This window comes from Myotis lucifugus, unplaced genomic scaffold, assembly GCF_000147115.1.
Source record: "Myotis lucifugus unplaced genomic scaffold, Myoluc2.0 scaffold_244, whole genome shotgun sequence".
Classification (NCBI taxonomy): domain Eukaryota; kingdom Metazoa; phylum Chordata; class Mammalia; order Chiroptera; family Vespertilionidae; genus Myotis; species Myotis lucifugus.
Genome location: NW_005871292.1, coordinates 1,310,844 through 1,325,438, shown reverse-complemented (window position 1 = coordinate 1,325,438; position 14,595 = coordinate 1,310,844). Strand labels below are relative to the sequence as shown.

The following is a 14,595-nucleotide window of genomic DNA, read 5'->3' as shown; positions in this document are numbered from 1 at the left end:
GGACACTGGAGAAATTTGTATATTGGAGAATATTGTATCTTGGTTAAATTCATTTGGTGGGCCCTGGCCAGGTAGCTCAGTTGGTTGGAGCATCGTTCCATACACCAAAAGGTTGTGGGTTCATTTCCCTGATCAGAGCACTTGGCTAGGTTGCGGGTTCCATCCCCAGTTGGGACATGTATGGGAGACAACCAGTTGATGTTTCTCTCTCATGCCCTAGTTTCTCTTTTTCAATAGGAACATATCCTCGGGTGAGGATTTTTTTAAAAAATTCTTTGGTGGGCTAATGGTATTGTGGTTTTATGGGAGAATGTTCTTACAGGGTATGTGTTGAAGTATTAAGGGTAATATCTGCAACTTTATTTTTTTAAATATATTTTATTGATTTTTTACAGAGAGGAAGGGAGAGGGATAGAGAGTTAGAAACATCAATGAGAGAGAAACATCAATCAGCTGCCTCCTGCACACCCCCCACTGGGGATGTGCCCACAACCAAGGTACATGCCCTTGACCAGAATCGAACCCGGGACCCTTCAATCCGCAGGCCGATGCTCTATCCACTGAGCCAAACCGGTCAGGGCAGCAACTTTATTTTTAAAAAATATTTTTATTGCCGAAACCGGTTTGGCTCAGTGGATAGAGCGTTGGCCTGCGGACTGAAAGGTCCCAGGTTCGATTCCGGTCAAGGGCATGTACCTTGGTTTCGGGCACATCCCCAGTGGGAGGTGTGCAGGAGGCGGCTGATCGATGTTTCTCTCTCATCGATGTTTCTAACTATCTTTCTCCCTTCCTCTCTGTAAAAAATTAATAAAATATATTTAAAAATATTTTTTATTGATTTCAGGAGGAAGGGAGAGGGAGAGAGAGAGAGAAATATCAATGATGAGAGAGAATCATTGATTGGCTGCCTCCTGCACGCCCCTCACTGGGGATGGAGCCCGAAATCCAGGCTTTTGCCCTTGACCAGAATTGAACCTGGAACCCTTCAGTCCTCAGGCTGACACTCTATCCACTGAGAAAAACCAGTCATGGCTGCAACTTGCTTTTAAATAATTCACACCAGGAGACGATAAGGTAGAAAGGAGAAGTATGGAAGCCAGACATCTCAAACATACCCTGTTTCATACTTTTTCTTTTTGAATTTTTATGAGTTTATTTGAACCAAAACAATTGCCGGGAAGCAAGATCTCAAATGCTCCTGTTTCATACTTTTCACTGTGGAAACGTAATTTTTTAAAATGAGAAAAAGAAATCCCTAAAAATTCAAAACAAACTTAAATAAATGACCCTAATTATGTATCAAGTTGGTGGCACAATTGTTTCCAATAAGAAGTATTTCAGGTGATGTTAAAACAGCAGTTTTAGATGATGTTTCCAGTGATATATAGATTCTAACAGAAAAAGAGCAGCAATGAAATTTTAAACTGAGTTCAATAGCTTTTATTGTTTGTTATAATATTGGTATTTTTACTTTGAAAAAAATACATGACGTAAAATTTTGAGACCCTACATTATCTTACTTTGAAATTACATTGCCCTGGCTGGGTAGCAAAGTTTGTTAGAGCATCATCCAGATAGACTAAGGTTACAGGTTCAATCCCCAGTCAGGGCACATACAAGAAGTAACCAGTGAATACATAAATAAGTGGAACAACAAACTGAGGTCTCTCTCTCCCTTCCTCTCTCTAAAATCAATAAATAAACTTTAAAAATAAATTATATATTAAGACTAAAGCAGATAAATAGTTTTGCTGTTACTGGAAACTGTGATTTTTAATGTAAATAAAAAGAGATGCATATGTAAAATCAAAGAAGTGAATACCCCATGATCTTGCATTTGCATTGGAAATATCAGAATGAACATTCATGTGTCTTTCTAAAATATATATATTTCCCTAAGTCCACAGAAATGTCTAGTAACTGAGCAACCCTAGTGCCCAAATTATGGTCTCTTAATACCAGTACTATTTCTGACTAGAAGGAACCTGAAGTCAAGGGGGAAACAGTTGATCCCAAGTTTGGAGCAGGACATGTATAAAATGAGTACGGAGCTTCTTGTGCCAGAAAGCAAGGAAGACCTCCAAGACTACTGGAATTGAGTCAAAAGAATTCAGGAGGCAATCCAACAGGGCTGCCACTTGCCAAAGATATTGAGCAACAATAAGGATGACTGCAATGATTTGAAGTACATAAAGTATTTTTGAAAATTTAAGTTTATATTGATAGTTATACACACATACCTCATTGGTCATCTTTGAAAGGTGTTAGGAACCAACTCATTTTTTTTCTCATAAAATAGGGAAAGAATCAAGCATATTCTCTATCCTTTATGTGAACAAGTAACTAAATTCCTGATGAGTGGGAAATAATTTGAAATTAATAATTGCAAAAAGTGATAAAATTCAAAACTATGATTTTCATTACATTAATGAAGAAATAGATGCAGGTAATGATGGTCAAGGGCTGCTAAAACTATTAGTGGGAAGGCTGACTGGACTTCATAAAACAGATGAGACAGAATGACACTGCTGATTAACCTTGGCATCACAAAGAGGACAACCAGATGTGCTAATGGGATACACTGCAACAGCATTACCTATGAAGTATTCTTCCACCCAATTAAACCTAAATCAACTCAAGCTTCGAGCTGTTACTACAATATGTAAGAAAAGGAGGAGGGGGCAGTGAGGAACAAGTACAACAATGTACTGTAATTACACCTGAAGGAGATGGAGACGGAGATGGCCCTGTTAAATCCAAAAGGTGGCATATCCTGTAGGACAATTGATCCAGTTTCTTCAACAAGTAGAAGGCCAAAAGTGGACAGGGAAGAGAAAGGAGGAAGGAAGAAAAAAAGCAGGGAGGAAGGAAATGTATAGCTTTAAAAAGACAAGATTTTAAAAGCTGGAATAATTAGAACAACAAAATAAAGTGTTATTGTATTACAATCCAAAGTATAACAGGTTCATGAGTCCATATTGATATTACTTAAAAATTAAAGGGCAAAAAAAAAAAAATGGCAGATAGTAGGCAAATCCCATGTGCAGAAGAATTCCAAATAACTTATGCTTATTCCACTCTCGAGATGGAGCTGAACTCCCACCATGAAGCGTGAACTGGGAGTGAATAATGAGTTCCTTTCAAAGAGCATGGAAAGGGAATTCGAGTTTTTGTTTTAAGTAACTTTATAGTGGAGAAACCTGACAAATGCTACATTAGCCAGGAGATCAAAGCTAACGTGTAGTGTGGTCAGTCATGGTGACAGTGTTCATCCTTGATATGATATGATGAGAATTGCACTTTACTTCTGTGGTCTTTTCTAACAAACAAAAAAACATAAACCCAGTCTAATGATAAGAAAAAAATCAGACAAATCGCAAATGAGGAAGATTCTACAAAAATACCTGACCATTACTCCTCAAAACTACTGAAGTCATGAAAAACAAAGTATGAGAAATTCTCAAGCAGAGAAGCTGAAGGAAACATAACTAAATATAAGCTGGTATCCTGGTTGGAATGCTCAAAAAGAAAAGAGATTAGGTAAACACTAAGGAAATCTGAATAAAATATGAACTCTAGTTAATACCAATGTTTTTAAAAGGTTTCCTATTCTTATCTCTAGCACAGAAACAAGAGCCAGAATTTTAACAAAACATTCATTTGTGCTGACTCAGACTGAAACTTCAAGAAACCAAGGTAGCCAATAAAATTGTTCTGAAAAAAAGAAAGACCAAGTGCGATATATGGGTCTTATTTTACAGTACTATTGTATAAAGACATTCTGAGGCAGAGAACATTGAACACAGTCCGGTGTTAGATGATACTTAGAATTTTCTTGGGTTTGAAAATGTTAATAGTCCTTATCAGAGAAACATCATGAAGCATGAGTTGACAAATGGCTGGAATTTAATATATTTCAGCAAAAAAAAAGAAATAGAAGTATAGATGAAACAAGAAGGGTAGAATGTTAGTAATTGTGGAGGTATATTATTCCTCTATTGTTGCATACTGTTTAAAACAATCATAATAAAGCATTTTAGGACTACCAAAACCGGAGCGGTCAGCTATGTCTCAAGAAAGGACACAGACCAAACCTACACACGTGACCTTCTGAGTTGACGCTCTTGACTGTTGTACTGGCCTTTACGTAACGCAGAGCATTTCGTCCACTTTCAGCCAGTAAAAGCCTCCAGCTGTCACAGCCTCCAGGAGGCGCCTCCTCTGAGCTCCCACAGCATGTCCCTAGTGTTTCTGGGGATCACTGCCTGGTCCCTTGTCTGTCTGCCCCAGACTGGGAGCCCACGGCGCCCAGCGCCTCCAGCCCCGCCCAGCGACCCGCACCCAAGTGTGTTTTAAACTTCCGGAACGGCCTCCGCGTTTCCCGAGCTCTCAGAGGTTCCGCTTCCACGCTAGGGGCGGACCAACTGACGTCAGGGCGCTCTCATTTGGCCTCTGGGAAGACCCCGCCGCCTCTAAACTGCACACTCACAGACTCCGGTCCTTCCATTGGTCCGATTTCCCAGCATTCTGATTGGCCTATATTCTTCCTTGGGTGGGCCCTCCGGGTATGGCCAGATTCTCATTGGCCTTCGCTTAAACTCAGGCGTCTGACATCGCGCACCAGCGCCCGTCGCTTTCGCTCATAGGTCATCCGCGGGCGCCGACGGGGACCAACCCAGAGTGGACAGCGGAACCGCGGAGGCCAGGCGGTGGTAGCGGCGAGAGCGAAGGCAGCAGCGATGGCTGGGGCGGGGCCGCTCCCGGGACTCCCGGGTGCAGGAGGACCCGTGGTCCCGGGCCCTGGCGCCGGCATTCCGGGCAAGAGCGGCGAAGAACGCCTGAAGGAGATGGAGGCGGAGATGGCCCTGTAAGGCCCGCGACAGGACGGGATAAAAAACGTCCCAGAGCCGGGGCCGCCGAACCCTGGAGCCTCCAGGCCGCAATAGGGCCGACATATGGCTTTATCATGGGGAAATGGGACCTTGGGATTGTGGGGGCGGGAGTAAGGCGAGGTTGGTAGGGATGAAGGCGCCGTCTCGATATAGTCAAAGTCCCAGAATTGGTGCAAGAGCCTGAGCTTTGGTGTCCTGTTCCCCTAGGTTTGAGCAGGAAGTTCTGGGGGCTCCGGTAACCGGAATCCCACCTGCCATGCCCGCAGTGCCTACGGTCCCCACAGTAGATGCGATGCAGGTCCCAACAGCTCCTGTGATCCGCCCGATTATTGCGACCAACACATACCAGCAGGTACGTCTGAACTAAGGCATCGTAAGTCAGAGAGCACCATGCCTGGAACACAGTGTGTGTGTACAGAGCACTAATGACATGTTGGTTTGTTGATTGATTTGCCTGACAAATATTTTATGTGCCAGGCACTGAGGACACAGTAATGATTAAGGCAAACAATATTTCTGCCCTTTGAGAGCTTATATTCTAGAGCATGTTGTTTAGAACTTTATGCAATGATGGGAATGTCTATCTATTTAAAATGTATATTTGAATCAAATAGTGTCTGAATCTCATTAGTCATATTCAAGTGCTCAATGCTAGTTATGTATGACTAGTGGAGAGAGAAACTAAACAGAAAACAATTAAATGAAACTTGTTCATTCTGTCAACAAATAATTATTGGGTGCCTTATATACACCAGGCACTATTCTAGGAATTAGGCATATATAGCAGAAAACAAAACAGAACAATAATCACCACCTTTTCGGAGTTTAAATTTTACTTGGGAGAGACAGGTCAAGTAAAGTCAGACGGACAGGTTTATCAGCGCAGTCAGGGAAGGCCTTTCTGAGGAGGTGACATTTAGGCAAAGATATAAAGGACATAATGGAGGAAACCATGCAGATATCTGAGCCATGAAGCGGGTGTGTACCTGACATGTTCAAGGAACAGCAGGGAGAAGAGTGTGGCTGGAGCGGAGTGAGCAATGGAGAGTGGGAGGAGATGAGGACAGAGACACCAGATCTGTCAGGGCTTTGTGGGTCACCATAAAGACCTTGGTTTTCGCTCTGAAGTGGGAAACCACTGAAGGATTTTGAGCAGAGGGGTGATATGGTCCAACCTAGAGGTTAATGGGGTACGCTCTGGCTATGTGTGGAGAACAAGAGTGTAGGGGGGCAGGGCAAAATCAAGGAGACTGAGGAAGAGGCTATTACAATGATCAAGGCAAGAGGCAGTGGTGGCATGGGATGGGGAGAACAGGCTGGACATAATTCCAGATAGTGCTGAGTGCTATGGGGCAGATGAAGTAGCATGATAGTGAGAGAAGTTGCTGCTAAGGACAGCTTTAGCTAGTGTGATCCCTAAAGGTTGACGGATAGCCAGCCCCACACACAGTGCAAAGAATGGGAACTCTTGGCCTCCCAAGGTGAGCCAGCCAGGGCAGTTTGGGAGCACTGAGTCAGGCCCCTTACCCCAACCTCCTTCCCAACAGGTCCAACAGACTCTGGAGGCCCGGGCAGCCGCTGCAGCCACAGTGGTTTCTCCCATGGTGGGTGGCCCTCCTTTTGTGGGTCCAGGTAAGTAAGGAGCAGTGGGGTGAGGGAGCCAGGGGATTAGGTAGGGTGGTAAGAAGGGATGCCCAGAACTTTCTTCCCACCATTCTTGTCTCTTCTCTCCCAACAGTTGGCTTTGGCCCTGGTGATCGGAGTCACCTGGAAAGTCCAGAGGCTCGAGAAGCGATGTTTTTGCGACGAGCAGGTAGGTCTGGGGCCAGGAAACCCACATTTAACCAAGCAGTCTAATTTCAACTACTTCAGCCTCTTGCTTGATTCATTGTTCTAACTTACCCTGTTCATTTCATCCCCACCCTGATGTTGTCATCTTCCTAAAGCACAAACCTGATTATGTATTTCAAGTTATTTTGCCTTAATAAGGCTTAACTTGGTCATTGTAAACCAACCTCCTATTGTCATTCCTAATCCCTACCCTTTACTCTGTTTCTTCATAGCATTTAACACCTTATAACAAGCTGTATAACTTATTACTTTTTGCTTTCTCTAAAATATAAGCTCCGTGAGGGGCAGAAGTCTTGGTGTTTGCCACATAGTAAGCATTACCTGCTATTAGTTGTTGATGAGATGAACAAACCATCAACAAGCACCAGGCTGTGCACCTGCCAGTCAAGACCCTACATCACCTGGCCCCTTGCAGAGAGAGAGATCCCCACATCCTTAAACTTTGCTGGAATGTGCCAGCAATTCTCATGTTGAAGTTCTCTCTCCTGCCCACTGTCACCCAACTATAACCTTCTAAAACCTATAAACTAAACCAAAATCAAACTAACCAAAGTCAGCTAACATCTATCCTCTCCACAGACCATTCATTTTGTTGCAGATATGAATTTTATATACATAGGCAAGTTTTGTGATATTAATTCCTTATGAAAAGGATATGGTACAATCTCTATTAGATCAAACATGTTAAATCCTATTGTACTTTTTAAAGAATCTGGTGTCTGAGAAAACATCTCTTACTCTTTAGTATGGTTTTGATCAAAATGCAAATCAGATCTAGTCACCCTGCCCAGCTTCCAATCCTGCTGTGACTCCTTGGTGCTCTCAGGAGGACATGCATGGCTCAGCCAATAAGGCTATGCTTGGATGCCTACTGACCTCCTAACCATTTTCTTATGATGTTCTCTAACTCTGACTTCCTCGATTATAATTATACTAAACTGAAAGGGGGAAAAGGTTTTGTCTATAAATGTCTCCTTTGCCAGTACTTTTTCCATTTGTCTTTTGTGTAATTCTTCATTATCTTTTGGGTTTCAGCTCCCAGGTCCCATTCTTTAGGAAACCTTCTCTAGTCCCCCTAGATAGGTCAGAAGGCTCCGCTGGGCTCCCACTACTCCCTGGGCTTCCCCCTCCTAGCCCCAGTCACTATGCCTGGATTTTCCCCCACCCCAGCCCCAATCACTCTGGGCTGTCACCCTCTGGTAATGGGTTAATTCCCTCCTACTCTGGACCAGGAGTTCCCTAAGAGCCTTGGTCTTTTGGTGTGTCCCTGGCATTGCCCTTAAAGAGAAGGAGGAGGCACAGAGGAGATCCTCAATGGTAAATTTCTGCTGAATGAACAAATGAAAAGACCCCTGCATCTCCCCACACTCTTCTCCAGGATTTTTTGGATGGTGACAGTACCCACACACCCACACACACGCCTTGTCCCAAGTGCCCTGGTCCCCCATGACACACACCCCCATCTCTCTCTCCCGCAGCTGTGGCCCCCCAGAGGGCCCCTATCCTGCGTCCGGCCTTCGTCCCCCATGTGCTTCAGAGAGCAGGTGAGGGGCAAGGGTCATCATCCCTGCCACATAACCCCCCCAAGCCCTCTAACTGTCCCACTAACACCCTGACAGATTCTGCTCTTTCTTCTGCAGCAGGTGGTCCTCGCCCTATGGCCCTGCGGCCCCCTCACCAGGCCCTTGTGGGCCCCCCTCTGCCTGGGCCCCCTGGACCACCTATGATGCTACCACCAATGGCTCGGGCCCCGGGCCCCCCCCTGGGCTCCATGGCTGCTCTGAGGCCTCCCCTGGTGAGTGTGCACAGGTCGCTGATGGCCAGAAGTGCAGTGGGTGGGGAGATCCTTGATCCTGGCTTGATAGACTGTGTCTAAGTCTGCCTTTTCCCTGGCTTTTCATGTCTCTGCCTTCTCATTCTCTCGGACTGTCCTTGTAATTTTGTGGTCAAATCTCTGTTTTTCTTTGAGAAAACAGTAGAGAGAAACATATGCTGTGGTATATTTCTATATCTCAATTTTTCCTCTGGTTGGCCTTCTCTGTTTTTCTGTCTTGGTGTCTTTCTTTGTCCTTGTGTCTGTTCATATGTGTGTATCTCTGACTGTGTTTCTCTGTCCCTGTGTCTGTCTCTGACTAGACTCCTTTCTCTGTCTCCATATTTCCTGCCTGCTCTCTGACCCCCGGGCCCTTGCTTTGTTATACAGGATTAGAATGGGAGTGAAGTCTGAGCCTTGAGCTGACCCTCTCATTCACTTCCCTTGCCCACAGGAAGAGCCAGCAACACCCCGAGAGCTGGGCCTAGGCCTGGGGTTGGGCCTTAAAGAGAAGGAGGAGGCAGTGGTGGCAGCAGCAGCCGGGCTGGAGGATGCTAGTGCAGCAGTAGCTGTGGGAGCAGGAGGCACCCCAACTGGCCCTGCCGTCATTGGACCCAGCCTACCACTGGCCCTGGCCATGCCTTTGCCTGAGCCTGAGCCCCTGCCCCTCCCTCTGGAAGTTGTGCGAGGCCTGCTGCCTCCACTACGCATTCCTGAGCTCCTGTCCTTGCGTCCGCGACCCCGGCCCCCGAGGCCTGAGCCACCCCCTGGCCTCATGGCTCTTGAGGTAAGTAAGAAGCACCACAGTGGGGGATAGAAAGGACTGGGAGGGCAGACAGGAGCCATGGGCTTCCACACACACAAACACATGTAGTCCTCTATTGATGGAAGTAGGAGGGACTAGAAAGACATGGGGAGAGGGTGGCAGAAACACCCACACCCAGAACCATATCCTTTAACTGTGGAGGTAGAAGAGCAAAGGAAGGTGGGAGTGGGGCAAAGGAAGAGGGGCGGCGGGGGGGCAGATGGGTCCAAAAGACTCCCAACACCAAGCCTTTGCTCCCCTTTCTTCTGCAGGTCCCAGAGCCACTGGGTGAGGACAAGAAGAAAGGAAAGCCAGAGAAATTAAAACGCTGCATTCGCACAGCAGCTGGGAGCAGCTGGGAAGACCCCAGCCTGCTGGAGTGGGATGCAGGTAAGTGGGCCAAAGTCCAGGGTCAGGCATTGCTGAGCCAAAGTCAGGCCAAGCTCTCTTCCTTGAGGCAGAAAGAGGGAAGATGAACCAGGTAACTTCACAACTGCCTCCTGTAGGGCAGGCATGGTTGTTAGCACACCTCATGGAGGACTAGGCTGCGGTTCTGAGGGGCAGGCCCTCATCCAGCCACTGAACAGAACTTGATGGAGGTGACTGGCACTGAGGACCTTCTGGCCTCTGTTTTATTCATGAGGGGCCTGGCTTGAAAACATTCCTTTTTCTCCCAACTTCTTATGAAAAATGTTAAACACTGAATTGCACAGTGAAGAGCAACATATATGCCATCTAGATTCAGCAACTATTTTGCTATATTTATTTTATCTCTCTGTGTGTATATGTGCTTTTTGGGTTTTTGCTCAATCATTTGAAGCAAGTTATAGATTAAGTTATCACTTCACTCCTAAATTCCTCAGTATTCATCTCCTAAGAAAAGTGACATTCTCTTTCATGTCATAATACCATTAACACATCTAAGAAAATTAACAAAAATTCTATGGTATCTCATGTTCCATTTATATTCAAATTAACTCAGTTCTCCCCCAAACTATCTGTTATAGCCATTTTCCCCCAAATCAGGATACATACAGTTTTATGCCTCTAGATATTTTTTTATATTTTTATTGATTTCAGAGAGGAAGGGAAAGGGAGAGAGAGAAACATCACTGATGAGAATCACTGATCAGCTGCCTCATGCATGCCCCCTACTGGGGATCAAGACCACAACCTGGGCATGTGCGCTTGACCCGAATCAAACCTGGGACCCTTCAGTCTGCAGGCCGACGCTCTATCCACTGATAATCTAGGGCTCTAGATTATCTTTTAATGAGAATGGTTTCCCTCTCACTGCCTTGTCTTATGTATAATAGTTATATGAAGTGTCCAGACCAGTTGTCTTGTAGAAGGTTTGTCAGATTATTGTCTCCTGGGTTGGCCTAGCGTAGTGTTCGGCAAACTCATTCGTCAACAGAGCCAAATATCAACAGTACAACGATTGAAATTTCTTTTGAGAGCCAAATTTTTTAAACTTAAACTATATAGGTAGGTACATTGTTATTGACTTAATTAGGGTACTCCTAAGGCTTAGGAAGAGCCACACTCAAGGGGCCAAAGAGCCACAGGTGGCTCGTGAGCCGCAGTTTGCTGACCACAGGCCTAGCATGTCCTTAATTACCATAGAAACAATGAGGCAGCCCCAGTTGTAGGTGAAGAAAGGTACCTACCTCCCATCCCAGCCCTTGACTTCTACATGTTCTTCTTGGGTAGTTTACCACCCCAGGCCATGGCCATGGCAGCATGGCCCAGATGTGACCAGTACAGGTTGTAGACCAGTGGTTCCCAACCTTTTTTTGGCCCTGCCCCACCTAAGCATCTCTAAAATCCTGATGCCCCCCCAACCTCGTGACATATAATTTTTATTATTCAAAAAGTGAACTCCTATTCACGTGGAGAAAGCCTAAAAGGCCATTAAGTTGGTCTACACAGGCTTCCAAAGAACATGGCATTCATGGAAGAGAAAAATAAAGAAAGGACAGTTGAAGTATTGAGAAAGAAATCACTAAGAAATTGTTAAAATATAATATGAAGTGATATGAAAAAATAGAAAGTTTCAAAACATATAATAGAGAACTAAAATGCATAAATATGTCACCATATATGTTTATATATGTATATGAGGCCCCTAGAACCATAAGAAATGCAAAAGATTCAGATAGTAACTCATTCTTGAATTGCCCCCCTATGGGGCGTGTGCCCCACTTTGGGAACCACTGATGTAGATCTTAGATTTGTGACATTGGCCAAGTGACTTAGCACTTCCAGTCTCATTTTCTCATCTCCAACAAGGGGATAATAATAGTATGTGCTTCATGGGGAAGAGATTCTTTGGGCATAAGCATGATCAGTTGAGGCTCAGCCCAGAGCATATATCTGGAAATGGCAACTGATGTCAGCCTTGGAGAAGGATCAGGCAGTGTGTTCAGGTTTCAGGGTCTCAAGTGGGAATTAAGAGTGGGCTTTGCAGAGAAAGCAGAGCTGAGGAAAGATGAAGTCTGTGGTACTAGGGGGCCATTATGGGAGCCAGCAGTGTCAGGGACCCAGGGAATGTCCATGGGGTGGTATCCAGGAGACCAAGGGCTCAGAGAAGAAGCCAGGGCTGGGACAGAGTTAGGGGAATGGGTATGGGAATGGGTAAGATGTCCCTAGGGTGGGGAAGGATAGTACAATTAATTAAAAGAACTATGGAGCCAGATGCCTGAGTTCTTGTCCCAGTTCTACCATTTCCTGTTTGAGCCACTTGGCCTCTCTGTGCCTCAGTGTAAAAGGGTTGTTGGGAGTTCCGGATGTGTTAACCTCATGAGTGCTTAGCGGACAGCCTAGTACGGGTAAATACTGTACAGGTGTTGGCTGTTATTACTAAGGGGGCCACTCCTGAGGGATACAAAGGGAGGATGGCTGGGGGGGCCAGGTGCCTCCAAAGAAGTTGAGGTTCTTTAAATAAGGCAGACACTTGACCAGGCATCTACATCCTCTGACCTCTCTTCTCTCAACCCCAGATGATTTCCGGATCTTCTGTGGGGATCTGGGCAATGAGGTGAATGATGACATCTTGGCACGTGCCTTCAGCCGCTTCCCATCCTTCCTTAAGGCTAAAGTGATCCGTGACAAGCGCACAGGCAAGACCAAGGGCTATGGCTTCGTTAGCTTTAAGGACCCCAGCGACTATGTACGAGCCATGCGTGAGATGAATGGTGAGTGAGGCTTCCCCTAGGGACAGTGGGTGTGATGGCATCTGGCCTAAACCTGACCTTGAAATCTCCATTCTCACAGGGAAGTATGTGGGCTCTCGCCCCATCAAGCTGCGCAAGAGCATGTGGAAGGACCGGAACCTGGATGTGGTGCGCAAGAAGCAGAAAGAGAAGAAGAAGTTGGGCCTGAGATAGGGTCTGTGGCTGGGCACCCGCTCCCACTTGGCCGGGCGCTGGCTCCTCCCCATAGTTATCTTTGGAAAGCCCCCAACTATTCACCCACCCATCCTCCCCAAAACGAGTGTCAATAAATTTTTGTTCATTTCCATCGCTGGCTTGGCTTGAAAGCACTCTTTGGGGTGCAAGGTTTAGCGCATCCTCCACCTGGGAACAGTGGGGAGCTTTGAGAATTAACCCAGACAGAAATGCAGATGGGCATTTTTCAGTCCCTCCTGAGTTCCCATAACATCTGGAGACCTCTTAAGTGCACGCTGAGTGCAACCCATTCTACAGAAGAGGAAGCTGGGGCTATGGCAGGGCTGAAGCCAAGCTGAGGCTCAGACCCATGCTCTTCTGACTCCAGCCTGTGTTCTCAGCACCAAGGTAGGGGTTCTGGGCCCTGCCCTTCTGGAGCTCATAGCCTTCTAGGCTTTCAGCAAACTTACCTAGGGCCCCACAGTGCGAGAGATACATTGGTGATAAGCAGTCTCGGGTCATTTCCTCAGAGCTCCTGGTCCAGTGTCAGATAGTGACGGCTCAGATGGGTCAGGGTTGGGATGGGGAAGCTTGGTGCAACCTGGGAATCCAGGAGGGCTTCCCCTTAGGAACTGGTCACTTCTGAGACTCTCATTCTCTCCCAGTCTGCACTTCTCACCTGGATCTCCGAGACTGTTTCCCAATTTTTTCATTCTGTAAACACTCTCTCTAGTCTCCTTGAGTGTTTCTCTGTCTTTCTCTGTGAGTGCCCCTGTTTGTCCCTTGCTATGCCTCTGTATCTCTCTGAATCAGTTATCTCTCTATCTGTGGGTCTCCTCCCATCTCTTCCCAGCTCCAAGCTTGTCTCTGCCTGTCTGAAGAAGTGTCCATGCAGGACCTTGAATACCAACCAGACTAAAAGCTTAGACTTTACCACAAAGGCAGCAGTTGAGACAGTTCAAGCAGGGAACTGGCATCACAGATCTGCACTTTAGAAAGTCCTGAGACTACTGTGGGCTGGAGGTCTAGAAAGGGCTGGGGCAGGGATGAAGCAGAGGTGGGAGATGGCATGGTTCCAGCATGAGGAAGGGATGAGGGTCTCCCAGGAGCATCGTGGTCAGAACCCTGGATTGGTAGCGGGTAAGAGGGAAGTGGGAAACAATGCCAGTCTCAGGGAAGTTAGCCACCCAGGAGAGGTGTCAAATTCCCTCTGTTTGTCTTTCGCCTTTACTGCCCCCTCTCTGATGTCACATTTTCCAGTCTGGTCAGAGGGTGAGGGCCTCCTTCCCCAGCAGGAAGTGCCCTTCAGTCCCCTGCCACCTTGGCTGGACCACCCAGCCTGGGGACCCTCAAACCCCACCCCACCCCCATATCATTAGCCCTCCCTACTCCTGCCCTGCCTCTGCTGACTAACCACAGGGGCAAAGGAGGAGATAAGGAAGGAGAATAATGCCAGAAAATAGGGTTTTAAAGTGTGCATTTAAATCTTCCTGAGAACAGAGAGAGAGATTGATTGTGAGTTGAGAGACAGATGGACAGAAATGGAAGGGTGAGGAAGGAAGCAGAAAAATGAAGAAATAGGAGTACTGTGAGGCAGTACAATGGGACTGGAGATGGGTAGAAGAGAGAGAGAGGCTCAAAAACAAAGACCTGGGGAGGGTTGCTGAATCATTTGAAGCAAGTTATAGACATCATAATACTTCACCCCTAAATATCTCAGTGTTCATTTCATTATAGAGACATCATTCATATCATGATACCACTGTCACATCTAAGAAAATTAGTAATTCTATATGTCATATTCAGTTTATACTCAAATTTCCCATTTGTCCCAAACTATTACAG

General features: G+C 46.1%; 1 protein-coding gene across 4 annotated transcripts; it reads left to right on the top strand.

The window, feature by feature from the left end:
- Positions 1-2,714: 2,714 nt before the first annotated feature.
- Positions 2,715-12,883, top strand: RBM42 (RNA binding motif protein 42). Of its 4 annotated transcripts, none has more exons than XM_014464270.1 (10): positions 2,715-2,749; positions 5,100-5,244; positions 6,440-6,524; positions 6,631-6,705; positions 8,222-8,287; positions 8,363-8,538; positions 9,011-9,343; positions 9,634-9,751; positions 12,364-12,558; positions 12,638-12,883. In XM_014464270.1, exons 1-10 carry the CDS (start codon positions 2,730-2,732, stop codon positions 12,748-12,750), a joined length of 1,326 nt encoding a protein of 441 aa, XP_014319756.1. In that variant the 5' UTR covers positions 2,715-2,729; the 3' UTR covers positions 12,751-12,883. The 4 variants fall into 4 exon arrangements, with proteins under 4 accessions (XP_014319756.1, XP_006098732.1, XP_006098731.1 ...); XM_006098669.3 differs by lacking the exon at positions 2,715-2,749 and adding an exon at positions 4,623-4,867; XM_014464269.2 differs by lacking the exon at positions 2,715-2,749 and adding an exon at positions 4,659-4,867 and having other exon boundaries at positions 8,384-8,538.
- Positions 12,884-14,595: the final 1,712 nt, after the last annotated feature.

Coding starts and splice junctions, on each gene's coding strand:
- RBM42 (XM_006098669.3), top strand. CDS start 4,740: ATGGCTGGGGCGGGGCCGCTCCCGGGACTCCCGGGTGCAGGAGGACCC. Junction 4,868..5,099: donor ATGGAGGCGGAGATGGCCCT/GTAAGGCCCGCG, acceptor CTGTTCCCCTAG/GTTTGAGCAGGAAGTTCTGG. Junction 6,706..8,221: donor GATGTTTTTGCGACGAGCAG/GTAGGTCTGGGG, acceptor TCTCTCCCGCAG/CTGTGGCCCCCCAGAGGGCC.